Source organism: Thunnus thynnus, chromosome 20 (genome assembly GCF_963924715.1).
Source record: "Thunnus thynnus chromosome 20, fThuThy2.1, whole genome shotgun sequence".
Classification (NCBI taxonomy): domain Eukaryota; kingdom Metazoa; phylum Chordata; class Actinopteri; order Scombriformes; family Scombridae; genus Thunnus; species Thunnus thynnus.
In genome coordinates, this window is record NC_089536.1 from 12,322,229 (window position 1) to 12,342,544 (window position 20,316).

The window sequence follows — 20,316 nt, forward strand, 5'->3', positions numbered from 1 at the left end:
ATATTCAATTGTGCAATATATACCTTGTTCCTTTGAACACGGTAGTGAATGAACAATAGCCTGTGTCCATGTCATCAAAACTTGATGATAAATTACAAAAACGAACATCTTATCCTGCACCTTAGCTTGTTGAACGAGCCACCAAACAAACATTCACCAGGGAAAAATGCACCGCTAACGTCAGTTAGCTGGCTAGGTAACTAATTAGTTGCTCAGCTGCAGCACATTAAACAGCATGTAAACACACATGCAGATGTCACTTTGGACCCGTTAGGCGCTGGTTTGGTCATTGCTCTTCAAAATCTCTGTTAGCAACACGCTGTCTGTCCATGACTTGTAGCTACAGTTTGTTTACTTTGTCTCCAAAAACACATTAAATTTTGCAATTAATCCGCGATTCACTTGCGTGCCAAACTGTGGGGGCGTTCCGTACGCATCACGAATCAACTATGTTCTGTTACACCACTAGTTATGAAATTGAGTTTCGAGGAAGTGGATGAGATCTCATTTGAAAATAGACTGTATGATGATTCACCTGATTTATTCTGTACTGTACATGCAGATTGTTTTTTTGATGACCCTGGATTTGTAGCTTGGAGTTAACTCTTTGCTGGAACGTGATGGTGAGCCAGTCCCAGTGTATCACGTTTATTTTATGACCCTTGCATCAAAAGCACACTTTTTTTAGTACAATGTAACTACCATGTCATTAAGCGTTACTTTCTTTGACAGTTCTTCTGTTTCAGCATACTTATTCAATAAAATGTCATGTTTTAGTTAGTAACACTATAGGACATATGGTACACATTTGTCTATATTGCATGGGAAAGGAAACCATACATTTTGATGAAAGGATGTGGTAAGGACTTTGTAATACCATAGGATTAAACATAGCTTTCTTTTACAGTAAATTACTCTGTAAATTGTAATGTCTTACTTAGTAATTATGCAGAACATACATGGTAAAAGTCTGAGTTTATTGCATGGAAAAGGGAATAACCAGTTACAAAGGATATAGTAAGAACATGGTAATATCATGGAAACAAACAAGGCTTCTTTTTATAGTACAGTTTCAGCTTACTTATTAAATTGTGAAAACATCCGCAAGAATGTACCCAAGAATGTACAAATGTACAAGAATTACAATTGTAACTTGAATTGATGGGTAATAGAGGAGGTGTTTCTGAAAATTGGTTGCCTACTTTCCCAAGAAGTGTGCAATTATATCTGAGTTATTACCAACCTAAACTGGTCACGACTACTTCTTCTTCAACTATTTCTTCTTCTTAATTAAGCTAATTTGCTGAAAGTGTAGATAGTCTTTATGTAACATCCATACCATAAAAGGGGAACGTACATACAGTAACAAAATAATCCAATCCTTTTGTTACATTATGACATGTTGCTACATTGAGGAGCACTGAGGTTATCATTAAAAGAAAACTTTAACATGCAAATTTACAGTGGCCCAAAATACTTGTCGCTTCACTTCACTACTCTGCATCTGATAAAAGAAATTTCCCACCAAACCAACCAAAACATTTCATGCATGTTTGCATGGTAGATAAGGACACCTGAAAGAAAATAAATTAATAAAATTACAGAAGTGGCTCTCATGATAAAGTATTCTTAGTGACAAACCAAAGCAAGTATTTATTTTTTTCTCCTCTGTGTAACAAGTTGTTGAGCATATGTCACAGCAGGAGTGAGAGTTGAAAAAAAATCCAATTTCAGTGTTTCCCAAAGAATCTAAATCAAAGAGCAAACCTCAGTGCTAAGGTTAATAAAAGTTGATAAGCTGAAAAGCGTAACTCCCTCAGGCCATTCAGAAAATAGTCATTTGCTTGACCGTGTTGGCCCAAGCTGACGCTGAGGCATAAATTGAATTGTACTTGACATTGTGTGTGTGTGGGGGTGTGACACTGAGGAGGGTATAGCTCTGACAAGCTATTTACAACAACACCCCTGTTTACTTTTTTCTTTCTGATTGACATTTCAATAAGCACTTGCTTCAAAGACATCTGAGTATTAAGCCAAGAAGCATATTAGTCGAGAACTGATTTTCAATATTGTAGAAAATATGTCCTCTTAACTGGCTTAGTGGTCAAAATGTGCAAACTAGCAGAGAACAAATTATCAGGTCTGGACGGATCAGTTGGAAATGACAAATCACTTACTATGAAAACCTTTAAAACTAAACTGTGCATGACTGGGTCATGACATCTCAAATAATTCAGCCAATTATCACTACTTACAGATATATATAACAATGGCATATGACATGTTTTTCCTCATTCAGTGCATGTGAGCGTAAGACATCACTGAGGCGAGTCAGACAGCTTTCATAAATGGCCAGTAAAAACAACATCTGGCATTCAACTCAAGCGTTTCCAGCCAGATTACTACAGCATACATTACAGGGTGGTGGCTGGGGTGGAAAATGAATAACTAATCAAGACGATGGCATCACTGGGGATTGTGAGTACCCTTGACGTGGCCTCGGGGTCACAAACACGACTCCTCCTAGATGTCAGGACGTCAGCCCTCAGCGTGAGTCCAGGTACTGCTGAACAGGAAACTGCCACCTCAAAGATATGTGAGCTGATAACGACCGCAGGTGATTATTAATATGATCATGCAAGCTGATAGGACCTCACTCATGCTGCTTGGAAGGAAGGCAGCCCGCCTGCTACTGTGCAGGACAGATTAGGAGGAATAAATCACCTGTACAGAGCCCTCCTGAAGCTCCCAGGAGAATGCAGCAATCCTGCTCAAGCATGACAGGCCACAAACATTAAGTTAAACACACACAGCAACAACACACTCCTGAGAGGAAGGAGTCGCTTTTACTGCCTCTGGGAATTTACTCAACAACGACTGATGGCATTTCACTTTAGTTTTTATCGAGCCATTAAATGGCATGTTTAATTCCAACCTTGTAATTTTCTTACATTTGGCTGTGATTGTGCAGGTTAAGCAGTCAAGTCAGTTTTTGTGTTACTGACAGATTTACATCTGTCATGCACAGTTTAGCCCGTTTCCCAGCTAGGGCTTTCCTCCAACTCCCAAATGCATTACCTAGAATTTGACTTCTTATCTGCATTTCTCTAATGTCTTGAAGCAAAGTTGTGAAAAAGCACTTACAAGAAACACCTGCTACAATAGCAAGTGAGATTTTTTAAAACAACTCTATTATTTTCCCTCAACTTCATTCAACTCTGTACACTGTTCACCAGATGGTGTATTGTTGTGAGATAGAACATCTACATTTACAATACCTTCTGCAGTGCGTAAGATGTTATTTATTTTCAACTTCTGTCAAATCTCTCTGCTCACCTCAGGCTATGTTCGTTATATAATGCACTGCTGTAAACTACAATGCTACCTTTGCTTTTCAGTAGTCCCCAATTCATGTCTATTAATATTTGTGGACCTGATACAAATTCTGTTTCAATATTTATTTGAATTACATGTATACTCTTTGCAGATTGTTTCTTGCATACTACAGCTACACAGTGCACACTACATTAAACTAGTAAAGCAATTCAAATATGTTTAATAGTTTAAGAGCTCTGCATTAAGAAAACATAGCCTGCATCACAGTTTCCCTTGAATGTTTTTCTATTATATTTTGTATTGTGTCATATCGTGTTTTGCTTATCTATGGTGAGAGGAGTGTCAGTGTGGATGTGTTGTGCTAGGATTTGGCCTCTGTTCAGCTAAAGCATGAACAAAATACTTCAGTTCATTTGCAATTTTCAGCAGATGGCAACACTTTTGAGATTTGGTTCATCTGCACCTTTTTTGCTTGCTGTTATAACATAAATTGAACCTGCTGGCTGTTTTGTGTGTGTGTGTGTTTATGTGTGTGTGCGTGTGTGTGTGTGTGTGGTCCGCAGTAAAGTCAATCGCAATGCTGTTTGGCTGCAGCATTTTAAGGGAACATGATGGGGCATTTTGGAAACCAAATTGGAAATGGATCGGGCTATATGACTCAGGACAACCATATTTAAAATTTAAATCTTGTAAGTGACTAAAAGTTTTTGACTTCACACATGGAGGGGATGCGTTGTGTAAAAATTAGTGGCTATAAAGTTTTATTACACAGCACTACAGGGTCTGCAAACTCCTCAGCATAATTAGTGTCAAATTATGCCAATTCATTAGATATTACTGCAAATTTGAAATGGCCTCTGGATAAGTGCATTATGTAAAATAGAACCAGAATCAAGGGGGAAAAAAAAACAATGACTTGGTTGAACATTTCCCTTTAAATCCATTTCTGATTATATTTGTCTTGAAAACTTGAAAGCAAGTGCAGACTTGACCTATGTGACCAATTTCAACAGTGCCCTTGCCTGCCAGTCCATTACACACCTCTAGCAACAGCCTCTGCTCTCATCTATCTCAGTCTGCCTACAAGGGCAGGAGAGAGGTCTCTTAGCAAGCCCACAGGGACTGCAGCAGCACCTACAGCACGGGTCCAAAGGTTAAACAATCGGAAACATGTGCAGTACATAAATATCTCCACTGATAGCAATCTCAGAATGGAAAAGCAGGGTTTGCATAAGGGGCTCAGAACAGAGGATGTAACCTCAGATAGCGCGGAGGGAACAGGCAGACATTTAGGCGGTCTGGTGGGGCTAATGGAAGCAGTGGCAGCGGCAGTAGCAGCTTTGTGCGGGGAGGAGTTAGTTATCAGCCTGATGGCCTTATCAGCACTAAGGGCTTCTATCACACATCTCACCTCTGGGCTCTAACAAGGGGTCAGCGCACAACGTTAGACTACCAGAGACTGGGTATCTCTCAAGGAATGACAGTGGATGAAGGAAAAATGGTGGATGAACTGGTCAGATCAGCTTTTAGCTAATTCTTATAACTCTAATTCCACTTCAATTTGCAGCTGAATTTAGATTTTAAAGACTTTTGATTACTTTTACAACATAAACTGGTTAATCCCAGCTTATATCATGGATCTTTTATCTCCCTAAGTAATAGTCTTTACTCAACAGATACTGACCGTTTGACTCGACGCTGGAGTCAAAAGGTAATGAAGCAAATGCAACTAAGGCCCCTAAACTTTGGAACAACTTACCTGAGGAAATACAAGCTGCTAACACAATTGAAAGTGAAGTTTTACTTTTGCTCCGGTAAGTTTTATTGATTGTCTGCTTGTTTCGTTGGTTTAGGTCCAGCTAAGTTACTTTTTTAGATCTGCAGTTTGATGATAAAAGCTGATTGATTGATTCCAGCTCTTTGGGGCACATTTTCAGGGTCAATAATTCAATTTATCATAAAATTTAAGGATGTGATTGGGGAGCAACAACAAGTTAGGGAATTGTCCAGCACTCGTGGAGTTTAAACTCTTTGAATGCCTTTGAGTTATAAACCTTGGGCTTTTTTTTTTTTTTTTTTTTAAATCAGTGATAGGATCCAAGAGTGCATGAACGTACAAATATATGAGAGATTTATGTATTTGTATTTTTTCTTCTCTCTGGTTTGAATTATAAAGAAAAAGCGGATGTCGGGGTTTCCACACACCTATTAGACTGTAACAAGATAAGAATCTGTCGTCAATCTTTTGATTCCTTGTTTGCTTATGTTTCCCGTGATTTAAATCTGATCAGAACACTCCTACACACTCACGATGAAGCAAGTTAGGTTACATTAGATTAGATTTTTATCAATTATTAATTGCTACTACAGATTGTCGCTTATTTAGTCACAAATATGTAACATTATAGATGAGAAGCTGAGACAAGTAAGAGATTTGAAGCTGACTTTTTGGTCTTAATGCTTCTGATTTCGCAATTTTGCTGTCATGTTTGTTGTCTTATTTGATTATTCCTTTGTTTTCTTTCTTGTTTTCTATGTAAACTTTGCCTCAAATAATGATCTGTGAATGATGTGATGATTATGATTATACATTTATTTTTCCACTCTGGATAAAAACAGTCTTAAATGTGTGTTACCAAAACTTTTGATGAGGTTAAACCAAACTTCCTTGCAGTCTATCAGTTTCTTGCAGCTTATTATCCAGTAAATTCAACAGACATGTGGTTGCAGGCAACAAAGGTCAAGAAAGCAAACAGCTTTTTTTCTGCACTCAACTGTTGAGAACAGTGACCATGTCCTCGTGTGTATAATAAACATATGAGCATTTGGCCTGCTCTATTTACCTCCTAATGAGAAATAAAGATCTGCTCTGCATGAGCTTGCATGCTTCAGACAATGAAAAACCCAGGGAGGAAAAAAAAAAAAGCTCTCGGAATAATTCAAACCATTTGTGGGCACAAGGGACAGGGAGCTTTGTCTGAATAAATTGGCCATACAAAAATCAGAATCAGAATCAGATTTATTGGCCAAGTATGTTAACACACACAAGGAATTTGACTCTGGCCGTTGGTGTCTCTAAAGCAATACAGACAATATACATATTATTTAAAGACAATACACAATATATAAGCAATATACAGATTATATAAAGGACAAACAATATACGTAGAGTGCAAGTGCGTGTGGCATTGCAAACAACAATAATTTGCATCACGTATGGGAATGAAATTGTGATGTATGTATGTATGTGAATTGAGATGATGTCCAACGTATTATCTGTTGATGTGGCATAGGACGGCCATTTGCCAGATGAAAAGTTACATGGAGGGCAGGGGCCCTTCAACAACAAGGCTAAATCATTTCACATGTATGCACATAGCTAACATGTGATGGATGGTGCTGGAGAGCAAAATAACCACATGGCTGCTCCAGAAGGAAATACTTGGCATGATGCAACAAAAAAGACCCACAATAAATTAGAAAACAATCATTTCATTCAACTCAAGTAGAAGCACTGGGCAGATTGTGCTGAGCAGCATTTCTAAAATAAATCCATAGGTTCCATTAGCCATGTCACGGGGCAAATTAATTAGGTTTTACGGGTGGGTAGATTAAGCTTGTTGATTGTGTCTTTGTCGTTTTCTTATCCAGAATTTTCTAACCATGAGGACAGGGGAGTCCTCCAAATGACACTGGAAAACATGACTGTATAGCTTGGACTGTGGGAATACAATCATGAGTAGACAAAGGCCAGTACTCCCGCCAACTCTGTGTGGATAAGAGGATTGGAGATGGGGGGAGAGCAACCAGCCAAACTCCAAGCAGCAGTGATTTGGGAAGAGGACAGGCATGAGGATTGTAACGGTATCTGGGAAGCCCGCCTGTGTTCAAACTTCTGCACGTCCCTCCAGCAACAAGCTGATATCCTGCACTCTCTCCTGCTGTGACAGAAATACACTGGCCTCAGCGCCAGCTGAACGTGGGCACTATTGATCTGCTCCCAGCGCAATATCTCCTCTTACATCCATAATTATTCTCCTTCAGAGGACTCCACCGTGTGACCTGGCTGCCCGACTGGCTGGCTTTCTATCCACCTCCTTGTTAAAGATGCTCTATGGTCTCACATTTCACGTTGGACTGCCAAAGACCCCCGTCTCTTAACCCCGGCATTTTCGAATATTTCATGGTTCAATCCCAGGGTTGGGGAAGGCGGCTTCGGCACAGCACAATTACAGTGGTTAGTCGGACTCCTCTGGTGGAGCCATGCTGGCTCCTAAAGTACCATGACTCGCAAACAGACAGGCCAGGAAAAACAGAGGAATGTTGGAGAGATCATTCTTCTGTACTGAATCGTCTCTTTGCCTGTACAGTATACACTCAGGACACTATGTGATCTTGAAAAGTGGCTAACAACCTTTTGTCTCGTGACCCATTAAAGTGAGACTGATTAATTTTTGACAGATGAAATAACATAATCTTCCTCTTACAAACGAAAAGTTGAATTTATAAGCAATGAAACGCACCCTCGCTCAATTCAGTACACTTTTGCTACTTCAGCCTCACCAAAAGCTTATGGTTGCCACTGTTAGCTAATGTTAAGCTTTAGATGGATATTAATGTATAACTGATATTAGCGAGTCAGTTTTCTGACTCTATGACTTTTTACTACTTGTGCTACTGTTATGATATATTATATATTAGCATATTAGCATGTCACAGATAAAAATTTCAATTGTAAAAGTAAATACCTCACAAGGAGACTTGTTTCCTTTTGGTGGCACAGACCTCATTCATTTCAATAAAAGTTTCTCAAAAAAGTTTTTCTCTGTTTTGGGCCCATGGATCAAATGCATCACACTCCTTTGAGCCACAGATTGCACAAACATAATTTACTAATATGGATCCTCCAGACTTAATGGCTCAAATTCTCATGGTACAAATGATCAACTTGGAGTGTTTGTGATGCTCAGAAAAATGTGTTAATCATTCTACAGCCATTTCTTTTATCATGATTGCGTAAGGGAAAAAGTCTTTGGGCCAGTGGGCATCAACTTGCAATTTCGACTATGACCACAGAGCCAAAATCTCCTCAAAGTGCTCAGCCTCGCTCTCAGCCAGGTCAACTAATTACAGTGTAATTAAAGCAATGGAGTCGAAAGAATTTAGGAAAATAAAGGGAAATGCAATGTGCCATTATCCTGTAACCACATGCCCTGTGACCACAGAGAGCGCTGTTCAGCAAAAGTTACATAATCTCAATTTAAAGCCAAGCAATGACTACTCGCAACCTCTTGTCAGAGGTTTCATATGTCAATGAGTTGCAAGCAGTTAAACTCAAGTGATACTTCCTTCTCAGATGGTTTCATTTAAATTGTTTAAACCATGCTAACGGTACGGCTCAGTGGATGGGTTGGATGGTTGGCACACACTTTGATGAATTGTAATCATACTGGTGATCCTTTGACTTTTCCTCCAGCACCATTATCAGGTCAAAACTTGCAACATTAATGACATTCCCATAAGCATCAGTTATACTTTTTGTTAATTAGCAAATGTTAACATGCTAACATGATAAACATCGGCATGTTAGCATTGTCATTATGAGCATATTAGGATGCTGATGTTAGCATTTAGCACAACAACAAAAAGCAAAGATTAGAGAAAAGTCAGAAAAAAATAAATTAAATGTGTAGCAGAATGATTTTTTTTCTTATTTCCAGTCTTTTTAAATTTGCATCTTAGGAGACTTGATTCAGAGGTTAGGAACCACTGATCTAAGATTAAAAAAAAACAAAAAAAACCACACACACATGAAAATGAAACAAGGCAGCTTTTGCATTTAGCAAATCATCAGAGTTAATGCGCGCTATGACTCATCATGCAACTCACTGACTGTACGTCACACTGAAGGTCAATGTACTCTGGCTCAGAACGGAAGGCATGTGACTCATCACAGAAATAGCACATTCAATTAAAATTCAGTTGTGAAAGACACAAAGGAGAGCAGCAGCTAATACTTCATGTCTTTTCCTCCAATGACACATTGTGATTGTTCCGCTTCGCCGGCTTTAGAGATGGTTCTGTGTTCATCCTCCCAGTTGGCCTGTGGGGCCTTGTGAATAAACACATGGAGGTTAATGTCTCATGTTCTTCCCCGTTCTCTGCAGACAGCTCTGACAGGAGGAGAGAGAGAAGAGCCTAAAAGGAAAGCTGTTTCGGTAATACGCTAATCTGGCTCTCACATCTCTTTGTTTTAGGCAGTGAGACGGGATATTTTCCCCAAGCCACCGTTGAGAAGCACATCTCCAGTCCGCTGTGGGTGAGCTGTCAAGGGGAAATTCTTTCTCCTACTCTGCTATTTTTTTTTTTTTTTTTTTTTTTGCGAGAACACCCCTCATACCCTAAGGGGTCTTTAGTGAACTTGCCATCACCCACACATACTGACAGCAGAGAGCGCGCACTTCCACGGTCCCATACACGTCACTGAGGCGATAAACAGCCACGGGCCTCGCCACAGAGATAAGGCTTCCAAGCAGTCTATCAAACAAACAAAGCCAGATGACGAATCTGGAGAGATGTTAAGAAATGACGCCATATTGCCCGTGTATCTCCTCCGCCTGTCTTTTTTCCATGCACACAAAGACACAGACATAAATATATATACTTGTACACCCACTTCAGCCTGTCCTGGAAAAATCATTAGAGCCCCCACCACCACACACACACTGCATGCAGATGGAGAAAAATAGGGCTGAGAGCCAAAACGCCTGAGGGGCTTTTCATGACAATAACCTTCTGTAGAGCTGCTTGTATCCCTCCACCTAGATCACGGAGAGGTGCTGAGGGATGGATGGGAAAATAAGCGAGATAACCATACAAAATATTAGGCGAGGAACATTCACACAAAGTACAGAGGAGGAAGAAATCCGTGTCATTTTGCTCTCATGGCCTGGAGAGATGGCAGGCTAAATGCTCTTTTAAAACAGCTTGAACATTGAAATGATGATGGCCCCTTTTGCCTCAGCAAAGCACATTAATACATAGCCGAATGCCATTTCCACTTTTGTTAAATGGCTCACCTATTGAGTATTCAATTACAATGGCTGTCTCTCGTTTGGAAGACGAGGCTGGGACCCATATAAATAAGCTCCCTCTGAGTGTGGAGCTGCAGAATGCATTGGACAGCAATGGAAGCCATGTGGAGCTCCTGTATGGGGGTGGTATATAATGTTAAATGGCAGAGGAGTGAGGAGGTTGTTGGGTATTGGCTGAGGGGCAAAAAAAACTGAGCTCCTCATCTGCGGTATCGTTTTATTAAGGAAGCACATTTTTAAACCATTTGCACAGATAAAAAAAAAAAAAAAGAGCCCAAGCACATGAAATGATCTAAATTAGGAAAGCTATGAGTCCTGGCTTAAAAAAACATCAGTCAGGGTGATTAATTCAGTCTTGATTAATCGTTCCATTTGTCTATGATATGTCTTAAATTCCACAATACAAATCCAACGGTAATGGTCCAATCCTTTCCCCCCATTGTGTGGTTTATCTCTTATGCTCAAATAGCAAAAGCAAATTGTGGCTAATTTTATCGGCGAATCCACTGGCATGTGGTTTTTCCAGCGGTAATGATTCCCTCATTCGGGCCTAATTAACTGCAGCCATTAAATGGAGGGAAATGTAATGCCCTGGGTTCCATGTCAGGTAGTGAGAGAGGGACAGCACAGGAGGACTCAATTAGGCCTGCACTGTTCCCAGGTTATCACACGACATGTTTGCCAATTAAGTGAAGTAGCGTCTGATGTCTATGTGCCTCCATCGGCACCATCTCAGAGGCCCTGCCAACGCAGAAACGGCGTCGCTAGCCTCTCCACCACCCCGCCAGTGAGGGAACAGACACTACACTATGCCCCAAAAAGGCAGTAATTACAGGATGGATGGGAGACTATTATATAAGTACGAGGCTGCCGATAGGCCAGGCAGGGCCTGCTGATGCCAGGTTTCAAACAAGTACCAGCAGGATCGAGTTACAGCAGAATTACCCAGGGTAGACTCAGTCAGAAACATAGACACTTTCAACATCAGAAGCAGGCAAAAACAAGAAAAGAAACAGAGGCTATTGACATTTTTTGGAGTCTGTGTTGTTGTACAACTGTTTTGGAATGTCAAACGATCAAAATGGAATTGTGATCTGACTGAAATAAAACCCAAGTCATGACAAATAATGCAGAACTCGATTCTCAAGGACTTTAATCTTGCCCAAAAGTACTATTAGTCATTTTCAAAACATCATATTTTAAAGCTGCTTTAAACATATTTCCCCAAGTGTGTGTAGCTCTGTATCATGACTCAGTAAGTGTGGGAGAGGAAGGCAGAGACAAGCAGACATATTAGCCTTCCCTTATGGCACATTCTGCAAGGCTAGAGGAGTCAGTCTGCATGATCCTGACTGTCACTGACTTGTTATGAAAGCATCGCGGGCTGAGGCTGATCCATCACTTTGGGGGGTGGAAGTTGGGGTGAGAGGACGGCCGGGGGGGGGGTTTGGAGGGGGCGAGCGTGGGCGAGGCAGCCCTGTTGCCTGTCACTCACCATGCACCACTGCATGACCGCCAACCTTGTCTGGCCTGTGCACAATGGGAGGTCTGGGGCTCGACTGTATAAGCAGTCATTCCCCCGCTTCCCTCCTCCCAGCAGCCAACAAGGGGGAAGGCCAAGAGGAGTCAAAACACTCTGGACAGGCATTAGTCCTATATAGACCCTGGAAGACCTCACTGCTTGAGGCGGCTGAGTGGTGAATATCTGCTCTGTTTCCCGCTGAATCCCTTATTTTGGCCGGGTTCAATTCCGGAGAGCAAGCCCTGACAGAGTCTCCAAAAGATAATCTCCTTCAACAAACATACATTGCAATTATCCAGTCATTAAACTGTAATGACTGGAGGTGTGAGCAAACTTCTTAAGCAAACAGTTACAGTACCACCCACCCGAAAAAACATAACGCTTGCAAAATGTACACCGTGGTTAAGGAGACAGAATCGTTCCTCACAGCAATTAGGGAGCGAGAGAGGTGCATATGTAAAAGGGAGGGAGAGGAAAGAAAAGAGGAAAAAGCTGAAGTCAGCAACAGCAATAAATCCTCTAATGCTGAGCAGTTTTTTCCAGTTCTGTCCTGGTCTGTGGACCCCATCTCTAACCCGAAAAAAGGGCTCTGTTTAGTAGCTTTAGCAGTGGGGAGGCGAGTTCAGTCCAGTGATCATCCACTCCTCTGCTCCCCTCCCCAAAGGTGCAGTTTGTCCAGGCGGTGCCTCCGAGTCAAGCTCAGCTGGCCTGTTAGAGGATACTTCCCAGCAGCACCACGGTCTGTGACCACAGCTTGACCCCCAACCAGCTACTCACTTCCACAGAGCCGAGAGAAAAAAAAAAAAAAATCAATGGATCAACTGGCATGAAATGGTGACGGGATTGAGATGAATGATTACTGGGCTAATTCTTATTCATCTCTTTATGGGGCAGTGATAAGTGAGAAGTTAAATGGATATTGAGGAGATACAAGAGCAGAGAGTGGAAGGAAACTGAAGACATGTCATTTCATTTTGCTTAGAACAAGGTGAGAGGATATAGTCTTAAACTACAAAGCACTCAGGGAGCACATACCTCCACAAATCCTTTGAATTTGTTATATATATAGAAAACATTCAGTAGTATCTAATCTGCATCTTTTTCTGGATATTAATAGACAACTATGCATCTTGTATGAAAATGAATTGCTGTTTAAACTCATCATGTTTCAGTAGCATCACATAAAGGTGTAAATGAGTTATTGCAGTGTTAATAGGCTAAGTCTACAAGAATTTGGAATATTATGAGAAAGGAGTGTTATGTACTAAATTTGCACGAGTGATGAAAAATATGTCTACAGCCACGCTAGCAGCTGTTTGAGGATGTACTGCACAGCAGGGCTTTGAGCTAAATGCTAGCATGCTAACAATGACAATGCTAAGATGCTGACGTTTAGCAGGTATAATGTTTATTTTAGTTTAGTGTGGTAGGTATTTTATCAAAAGGTATTGAAACTGAACAAAAAAAAACTGAAATTTGGTGACAGTCAGGATATCACTAAAGTCATTCGGCTTCATCCTTCAAATTCGTTGTTTAAATACTTAATAGGTTTTTGACATATCCTACTAAATAACTAAAAACAACAAAAAAGAGATAAATGACTGAAAATATAACCTCTTTTGTGGAAATAAGTGCACACAAAAAAACGCATGTGCTGTATATCTAGATCACAACAATGTGGTAGCAAACAGAATCTCTATCCTAAACATGTCTCGTTTCACTTACCGTCTCGTTGCCAAACAAGATGTCGACATAGGGCATGACCTTCATCAAGGGCTCTTTAAAGAACTGGCTGATGAAAGGTGCTGAGAGGTTCATGCAGAAGATTTTGTTGTTATCTGAAGCGTGCTTCGCCACTTTGAGGATTGACTCCGGGGACACCGTCAGGAAAAACCCCTGAAAATGAGACAATAATATTTACTTACATCATACCAGTTTGACTCACTTCAACCGAACCAAACAAAATAATCTGTATAGCACTGCTGTACAGGCGGCTTTATCTGTTTTTTGACAGCCAAACATGTGCCAGAAAGGACTGAACTGCGGGCTCCTATGGACTGAAACACGTTAAACTGCTAATTTGTGGGTTTTAGATTCTGACAAGGAAATTTTAGGGTGACAAGGCATGGTATTATTGAATAACACAGGAGCAAAAGAGAAGAAAAAAAAGCAGCAGTCGTGCTCAAACATTTGTCTGAAATGGTTTCTTAGAACACACACAGTGTAACAAAGAAGAGGAAAAAGGGCAGGAAAAAAATCCATCCAGGACAAAGCCTATGGCTGGGCTCCAAGGCTCGTACTGGAGGAAGCAACATGCACGTATCCGATGATAGGGCGAACAAAAGTCTCGTCTGGACTCTCCTTACTTGGAAACAAGAGAGGCAGGTCCACTCATTGTGTGAATGAATACAAATCAGGTAAGAAAACACCTTTGTGTTTCAGGTGGAAACCTGAAGCGAGACTCTCCTGCAAGCCACACAAAAACACTCCTCCTTTGATACTGATCTTCTTAACCTTGTTTTTCAGCAACAAGCTGCTCTGTAAAACCACTGTGTCACAATAGGGGCAAAAAGGGGAGAGAGGAAAGGAAAGTTTCAGCTCAGTGATACATTTAATCTGGCTGAAAAGCTTCTATTGTGGGCTACAGTGCAGTTCTCATTAAAGCACTATGACATTTGCAGCAACGGAGGAGCGACCTCCCTGAAAAAGAAAAAGGTAAAGTATAATACCGATGAATAGAGGGTGACTGAGGTGTCAATCAAATGTACAAGGCATTACAATTCAGCCGTGCTAAGCAGGGAAACTCTTTATTACACACTGATGGTGTCATTCATTCTCTGGGCAGACATTCTCATTCCCTTACAGTGCTGCATGTCCTGTGGTTTTTTTTGGAAATGTCTTTAAGTTAAGGCCCAGGTTAGCACCTGTGGCTGCTGTGTCACGGCACCATCTGTTGAAGACTAAAAAGTTGTTTTCAATGGATCTGAGAGCACAAAAGAAACTCACTCTGGGCTAATGGCCCATCACTGACCTTGACATTTTTCTTTTGCAGTGTGCCAACGTGTCAGAGGAAGGGGAGATTGTTTTCTGACACAAATGGCCTTTTTTTGGTAGTTGAAAATAAACTGTCATGGTTACCGTAATGTTAACACTGATCAAAGGCCGGCAGCTCGATCAAATATCCTGAGGGGTGGTGAACTTTAAAAGCCATGCCACAGCTTCTCTAATCACACACTGGCTCTGTGTAATTTACTTCTAACCTCACTACCACTGCCAGTGCCATCACATTAAATCACTTAGAAATCAGAACTGAAATACATTAACTGATTCCTGAATGAATATCCATGCAATACTAAAACAGACTGATTTAATTCTCATTTGAGCAATCAAGTTCATTTTGATTTGATACAATTTATTTACAGATGTGAAAAACACACTGCATCCAGTCCATGTACAGTGAGAATAGTCTCAAGACAGACAAAAAAAACAATAATATTTAAAGCCAATCATCAGTACAACTCTGTGTTGCCTCCAGAAATTACACATAATTAGTCATTTTGATGCATTTTATCAAGTGATCAATTTAGTTACTAGGCACAACAATGAGCTGTGACTAAACAATAGTCACACTCATTAAATAAAAAGCATTTGCTGTGTGAAATAGTGCTTAAGTATATAAAGCATATTTATCTTTATGATGTTAGGCCCAACTTTGCTATAAAAAACTCTGTGAATCCTTGCAAACTAACCCAAAAATACATTTGGGTTAGTCAAATGAAAATGCTTAAATACAACAATTACAAACATCTAACTGATGTCTCGAAGAGCCTGAAGTCTGCAGTATATCCGTCTTTCAGTGCACATGTTTTTATGTAGTCTATCAACATCATCATAAAAAAACATTTTGTGTTTCTGTGTTTGAAGTCAAAGTAATGCTGCAGGAATCCCGTTCATAAAAATCATACAGGCCATTTTTTCCACCAGGCTCCAAATGTTGTGACTCCAGTGGCTTTGTGGGGGGAAAAAAGCCTCAGTCTGAGCCATGTGAAATTTCAGTTCCCATCAGTAGTCTCTGCCGACTCCGAAACAGGAGAACTTAAGTCTTTAGTACTGCGGTGCAGATCATGTATCAAGAATACCAGATCCAGTTTCCCAGGTGTCAGAGAGCCCTGTGAAGTGGGGTGACTATCACATTTCCAGGTCAAGATGATCAAAGCGCTGGGTACACTTCGTACAATTTCCACCCAGTCAAAACATTCAATAAAGCATTCAGAAATGCATTTTCCTGGCAGACAATAATGCGGAGCGATGTTTGGCCATGTCAAGTGGTAATTTGAGGGAAGAGTTGGAAAGGCAGGGCATCCATTTTCAATGTTTACCCTAAAAAGAGGAATGACTTCCACTTTACTCACACAAAGAAAATGTCTAAATGCTACTCTGAGATGAAATTAGTGGTAATCTAACCATAGAGGTCCTAACGACACAGCAGCAACACGCTATCACACGTTCCCTGCATTGTATCAGTGTTTTCCCCGGGGCTGCTCACATCTGAAAAGCTGGGTGTGATGGATGGCATGGTGTCACCGGGCTTAAAATAAAAGTGGACATCTGAAGGGTAAAAATGATCTATTTTGGGAAGGGCATTTTCATTTGCACCAGCAGCAGAGGTGGTCATGGAAAAAGGAAAAGCTTTTTTTTTTTTTTTTTCTTCTTTTAACCCAGGTCTATTTTAATTCTGCAGGGATAAGGGGGAGTGTTCAAAGTACTGTGTCATGAAGGTTTTGTTTGACACTTCCTATTACTCAGGAATGATGGAGAGAATTTAAACCATCACCACCTCAGAGACAAGAGTAATTATGGCCACTGCAATCACACCAAATTTCCTCAAATCCCCAGATCTTAGTCAAGTTTATTTATACAGCCAGAAATCATACGTTTCTCTCAGAGGGCTTAACAACCCAGAGACTCTCTATCCTTAAAAGTCTCTCAGCATTGCTTTTATAATAACAATGGATGAAATGTGAGTGAAAGGGGTCAGTCATGGTGACAAACCCTCAGAGGAGCAATTCCCCTCAGCTCTAGAGAGCTTTTTAGCAACGTTCATCTCATTGTTTTGGTGTTACGGCCCACAACTTTACCGTTGTTACTGCTTTTATCAGCAGAATTTTTTTATATTTCAGCAGGCAGTAGTTTTGATAAAACCCCAGTAGGCTCTCTGCTCAGCAGCAAGCTGCAAACAGGTGAAGTTGGCGACCCGCTGGTGGCTTTTCACTCAGGAGGTGGTGGACCAAATCAAAATGAAAGGTGAATATTGGACTTACATTCACCAGATGGCTGCAAACACGACTCCAAATGAATGCAAATGTCGCTCTGTATCTGCTGTATGTGTAGGCAGGTAGGTAGTTGTGAGTCAAGGATGTTCCTGAATTGTATTTCATCTTCTCACCTCCACCTGTAGCAACACCAACACAGCCCATTGCTTTTCTCTAACAGCCTAAAGTTGCAGTCACACAAGCATTGATATCTTTTTCCTTTTGAAGTGAATGCTCCCCATTCACTTACGAATTCCAGGAAGCGCTCCTTGTTTTGGTGTGATCTCCAGCCGGCGTGAGTAGACTGTAGTTCAACCTTTGTTCAACTCTAACCTGTAAATTCAGATAGAATATCCAATAGAAACACTCATGCACTGTGTTTGGCAAAAAAAAAAAAAAAAAAAAAGTCATTATTCTAGCTGGGTACCTTCACTCTGTTTAGTACAATGTCACGCTGCTGTCAAACACTGTTCACAGTTTGTGATTTCGCTGCTCAATATTTATCTATCACCCGAATCGGTGCAGTGATGTCATATCTTTTCTCTAGGCTGAGTGAGTGGAGGGAAGGCTAATGTGACTTTACGTTTCGAGCCTCAGTTCAGGTACTTCTATCGCACAAAAACTTCTATTGAGCAACAGAGTAGGGATCCCTCTTCAAGGATGTACAGGCATGCAATAGTTGTCGCTTGTAGAGAGTAAACAAGAGTAGCAATGGTAGAGTTACAGAAGAAGAACTACAGAGTAGAAATGTTAAAAAGTAGCATGAATACAGGTGATATAAATAACATTATACAACCACAAATTGCACAATTATATACCAGAGAGGACTTCATGTAGACATAAAATGTAGCATATATACAACTTTGTAAAGTGACTTTGTTTCAAGTTGTTTTATTGAGGCGTTTGTTCCCGTGATAAATTCCTCCTGTCAGGAAAGCCCTGTGAGCTAACCAGCAGTGTTGCAAAGCTTTTCAAAAACCGCCCAGGCCATGCTATCCCTGTCATTACCATAAACAGCCCCCCATCATGCTCTCTGGTGCACAGGGTTCATTACACAGAATTAGATGTCACACAGATCAGAGCGTGCGTGATGCCACACACTGCTCTCCTCCTCAGTTATCTCTGTAAAGCACCGTTGCGAGGTGGATCGATAGCTGAGGTTTGGAGCTTCATTAGCTCAGTATGACTCCATCTCCATCAAGACACCTCTGGCACGCTACACCAGTGTTGCAAGATATATTTTACTCTCCGATCCTGAAGGTCCTGCTGTTTTACACACAAACACAGGGACAAACAAGACCTTCACACATGATGAGGGGTGGGTGGGTAGCGGGGGGGGAATCTGTGTCAGTCTCTGGCTTGATAAACAGCAGAAAGAAAGAAGACAAACAGAGGTAAGTGATTAATGGTGTCACAAAGTGCCTTGAGTGGAGGAAAAAAAAATTACAAGGATGAAAAGAGCTCATTTAAAGCTTTTCGTTTCAAAGGAAAATGAGAGGAGGAAAAAAGCTACAAAGCAACTGAGATTTTCACAATGCTAATGATGTTTTGTTTGCATTGAAACGGCCAGTTGGTTTCATTTAGAAACAAGTTCAATTAAGCCAACAGAGAAGATAAATGTGTAACAACCTCGCAACATGATTCAGCATTCCATGCACTTTTAGGATGTTTGATCTGACTGCAAGGCAATTCGACCGCGCTGATAGCATCTGCCTCTTCTTCTTCTCTCTTCCGTTAAGAATCATGTTCTGGTGAAGCTTATCAGACATCTAGGAATTCACCCACTTCTTCTGGAGGGAGCTGGAGGGAGGCCAACTGTACTGGAAACATAAGGGAGGGCTGTGCTTTTAAAAGGCTGCTCGGAGATGAGGAAAGGGGGCTATCATGTCAGCCAGGATCTCCAGGGCAACATAAATGTGCCACAAACGCTGGATTTAACAACTGGGCAGAGACATCACTTACTAACTGCTGCAGTATTTATTTCTATAACATTTTCTCTGGTTTAAATATTACCCGATTTTCAAGTGAGCGGATATTTTTCCCCGATGTCGTGAAGGTCTCTTGTGGTGTATGTGAAATATAGAGATGTAGCTAGAAGGTCAGGGCGATAACTAAACATACCTGAACAAGGTCGTTCTAATGAGTGTGGATAAAACAAGACATTAGAGCCAACCGCAGAACATGTGAGGGGAGCGTGTGTCACACTGCAATTTGTACAACCATCAGAGACCGTAATTACATTAACCTCAGACACCTCCACTCTGTAAAGTAACGGAGGAAACTACTTGCACGGAAAAAAAAAAGAAAAAAAAAAAAGGGTTCTTAACCCCAACTTGAGGTTAAGGTTTTGTTGGCATCACAACACTGGAAGAATTGGTTTGATTTTAGTGGCATCTCACTAAAAGTAATTTGAGATCAGCTTCAGGGTCTTTTCAAATGGCAGCCTTTTGCTCTCCTGTTAAGCTCTACAGTTTCAAAAATGTGTTGGCCGGGGGAAGAGGCCAGCCTGAGCGGGAGAGTGGGATGCCAAGGAATGTACTTAAGATCTAAAACAGACAAGATTTAAAGCCAAGAGCATTTAAATGCCAATACTAATCCACAAAATAATTCACCGCATAGCACAAACTGACTCTCTCTTACAGATACCATATGTTACCTCTGTAAAGAGATGAAACAAAAATGATGCCAGCAGAGATGCTTTCTTCTCTTCCCTAAAACTGTGTTATCTTGTTATTGAAAAAGAAAGCCAAGCTTCTCTCTCTCTCTCTCTCTCTCTCTCCTCATGTTCTAAAGTAAATCTATGTTTATGCTCTCTTGTTTCTACTGTTGTTCTTACCTCCATCATTGGGAGATTAGCCCAGAACAAACTGTTTGGTTTGCAGGGAGTTAAAATTTACTAATGCATACACTCTCAAGTGTCCTTGTCTGCCACACAGCACTTAATTAGCATTTTAGTGCGAGCGGTTCTCTCTCCTTCAGTACCTCTGAAGGGGAAACATCACTCCGACTCTCGCAAGCACACGCTCGCGCACACACACACACATACATGCAT

At 40.8% G+C, this 20,316-nt stretch overlaps 1 protein-coding gene across 5 annotated transcripts in view; it reads right to left on the reverse strand.

The window, feature by feature from the left end:
• Positions 1 to 20,316, reverse strand: part of LOC137172697 (adenosine kinase-like) — a 109,585-nt gene that overhangs the window by 18,229 nt on the left and 71,040 nt on the right. For all 5 annotated transcript variants that reach the window (XM_067577274.1, XM_067577275.1, XM_067577276.1 and 2 more), the window contains one exon: positions 13,678 to 13,848. In XM_067577274.1, the coding sequence (XP_067433375.1) occupies positions 13,678 to 13,848 (171 nt within the window). The remainder of the gene's footprint in view (positions 1 to 13,677; positions 13,849 to 20,316) is intronic.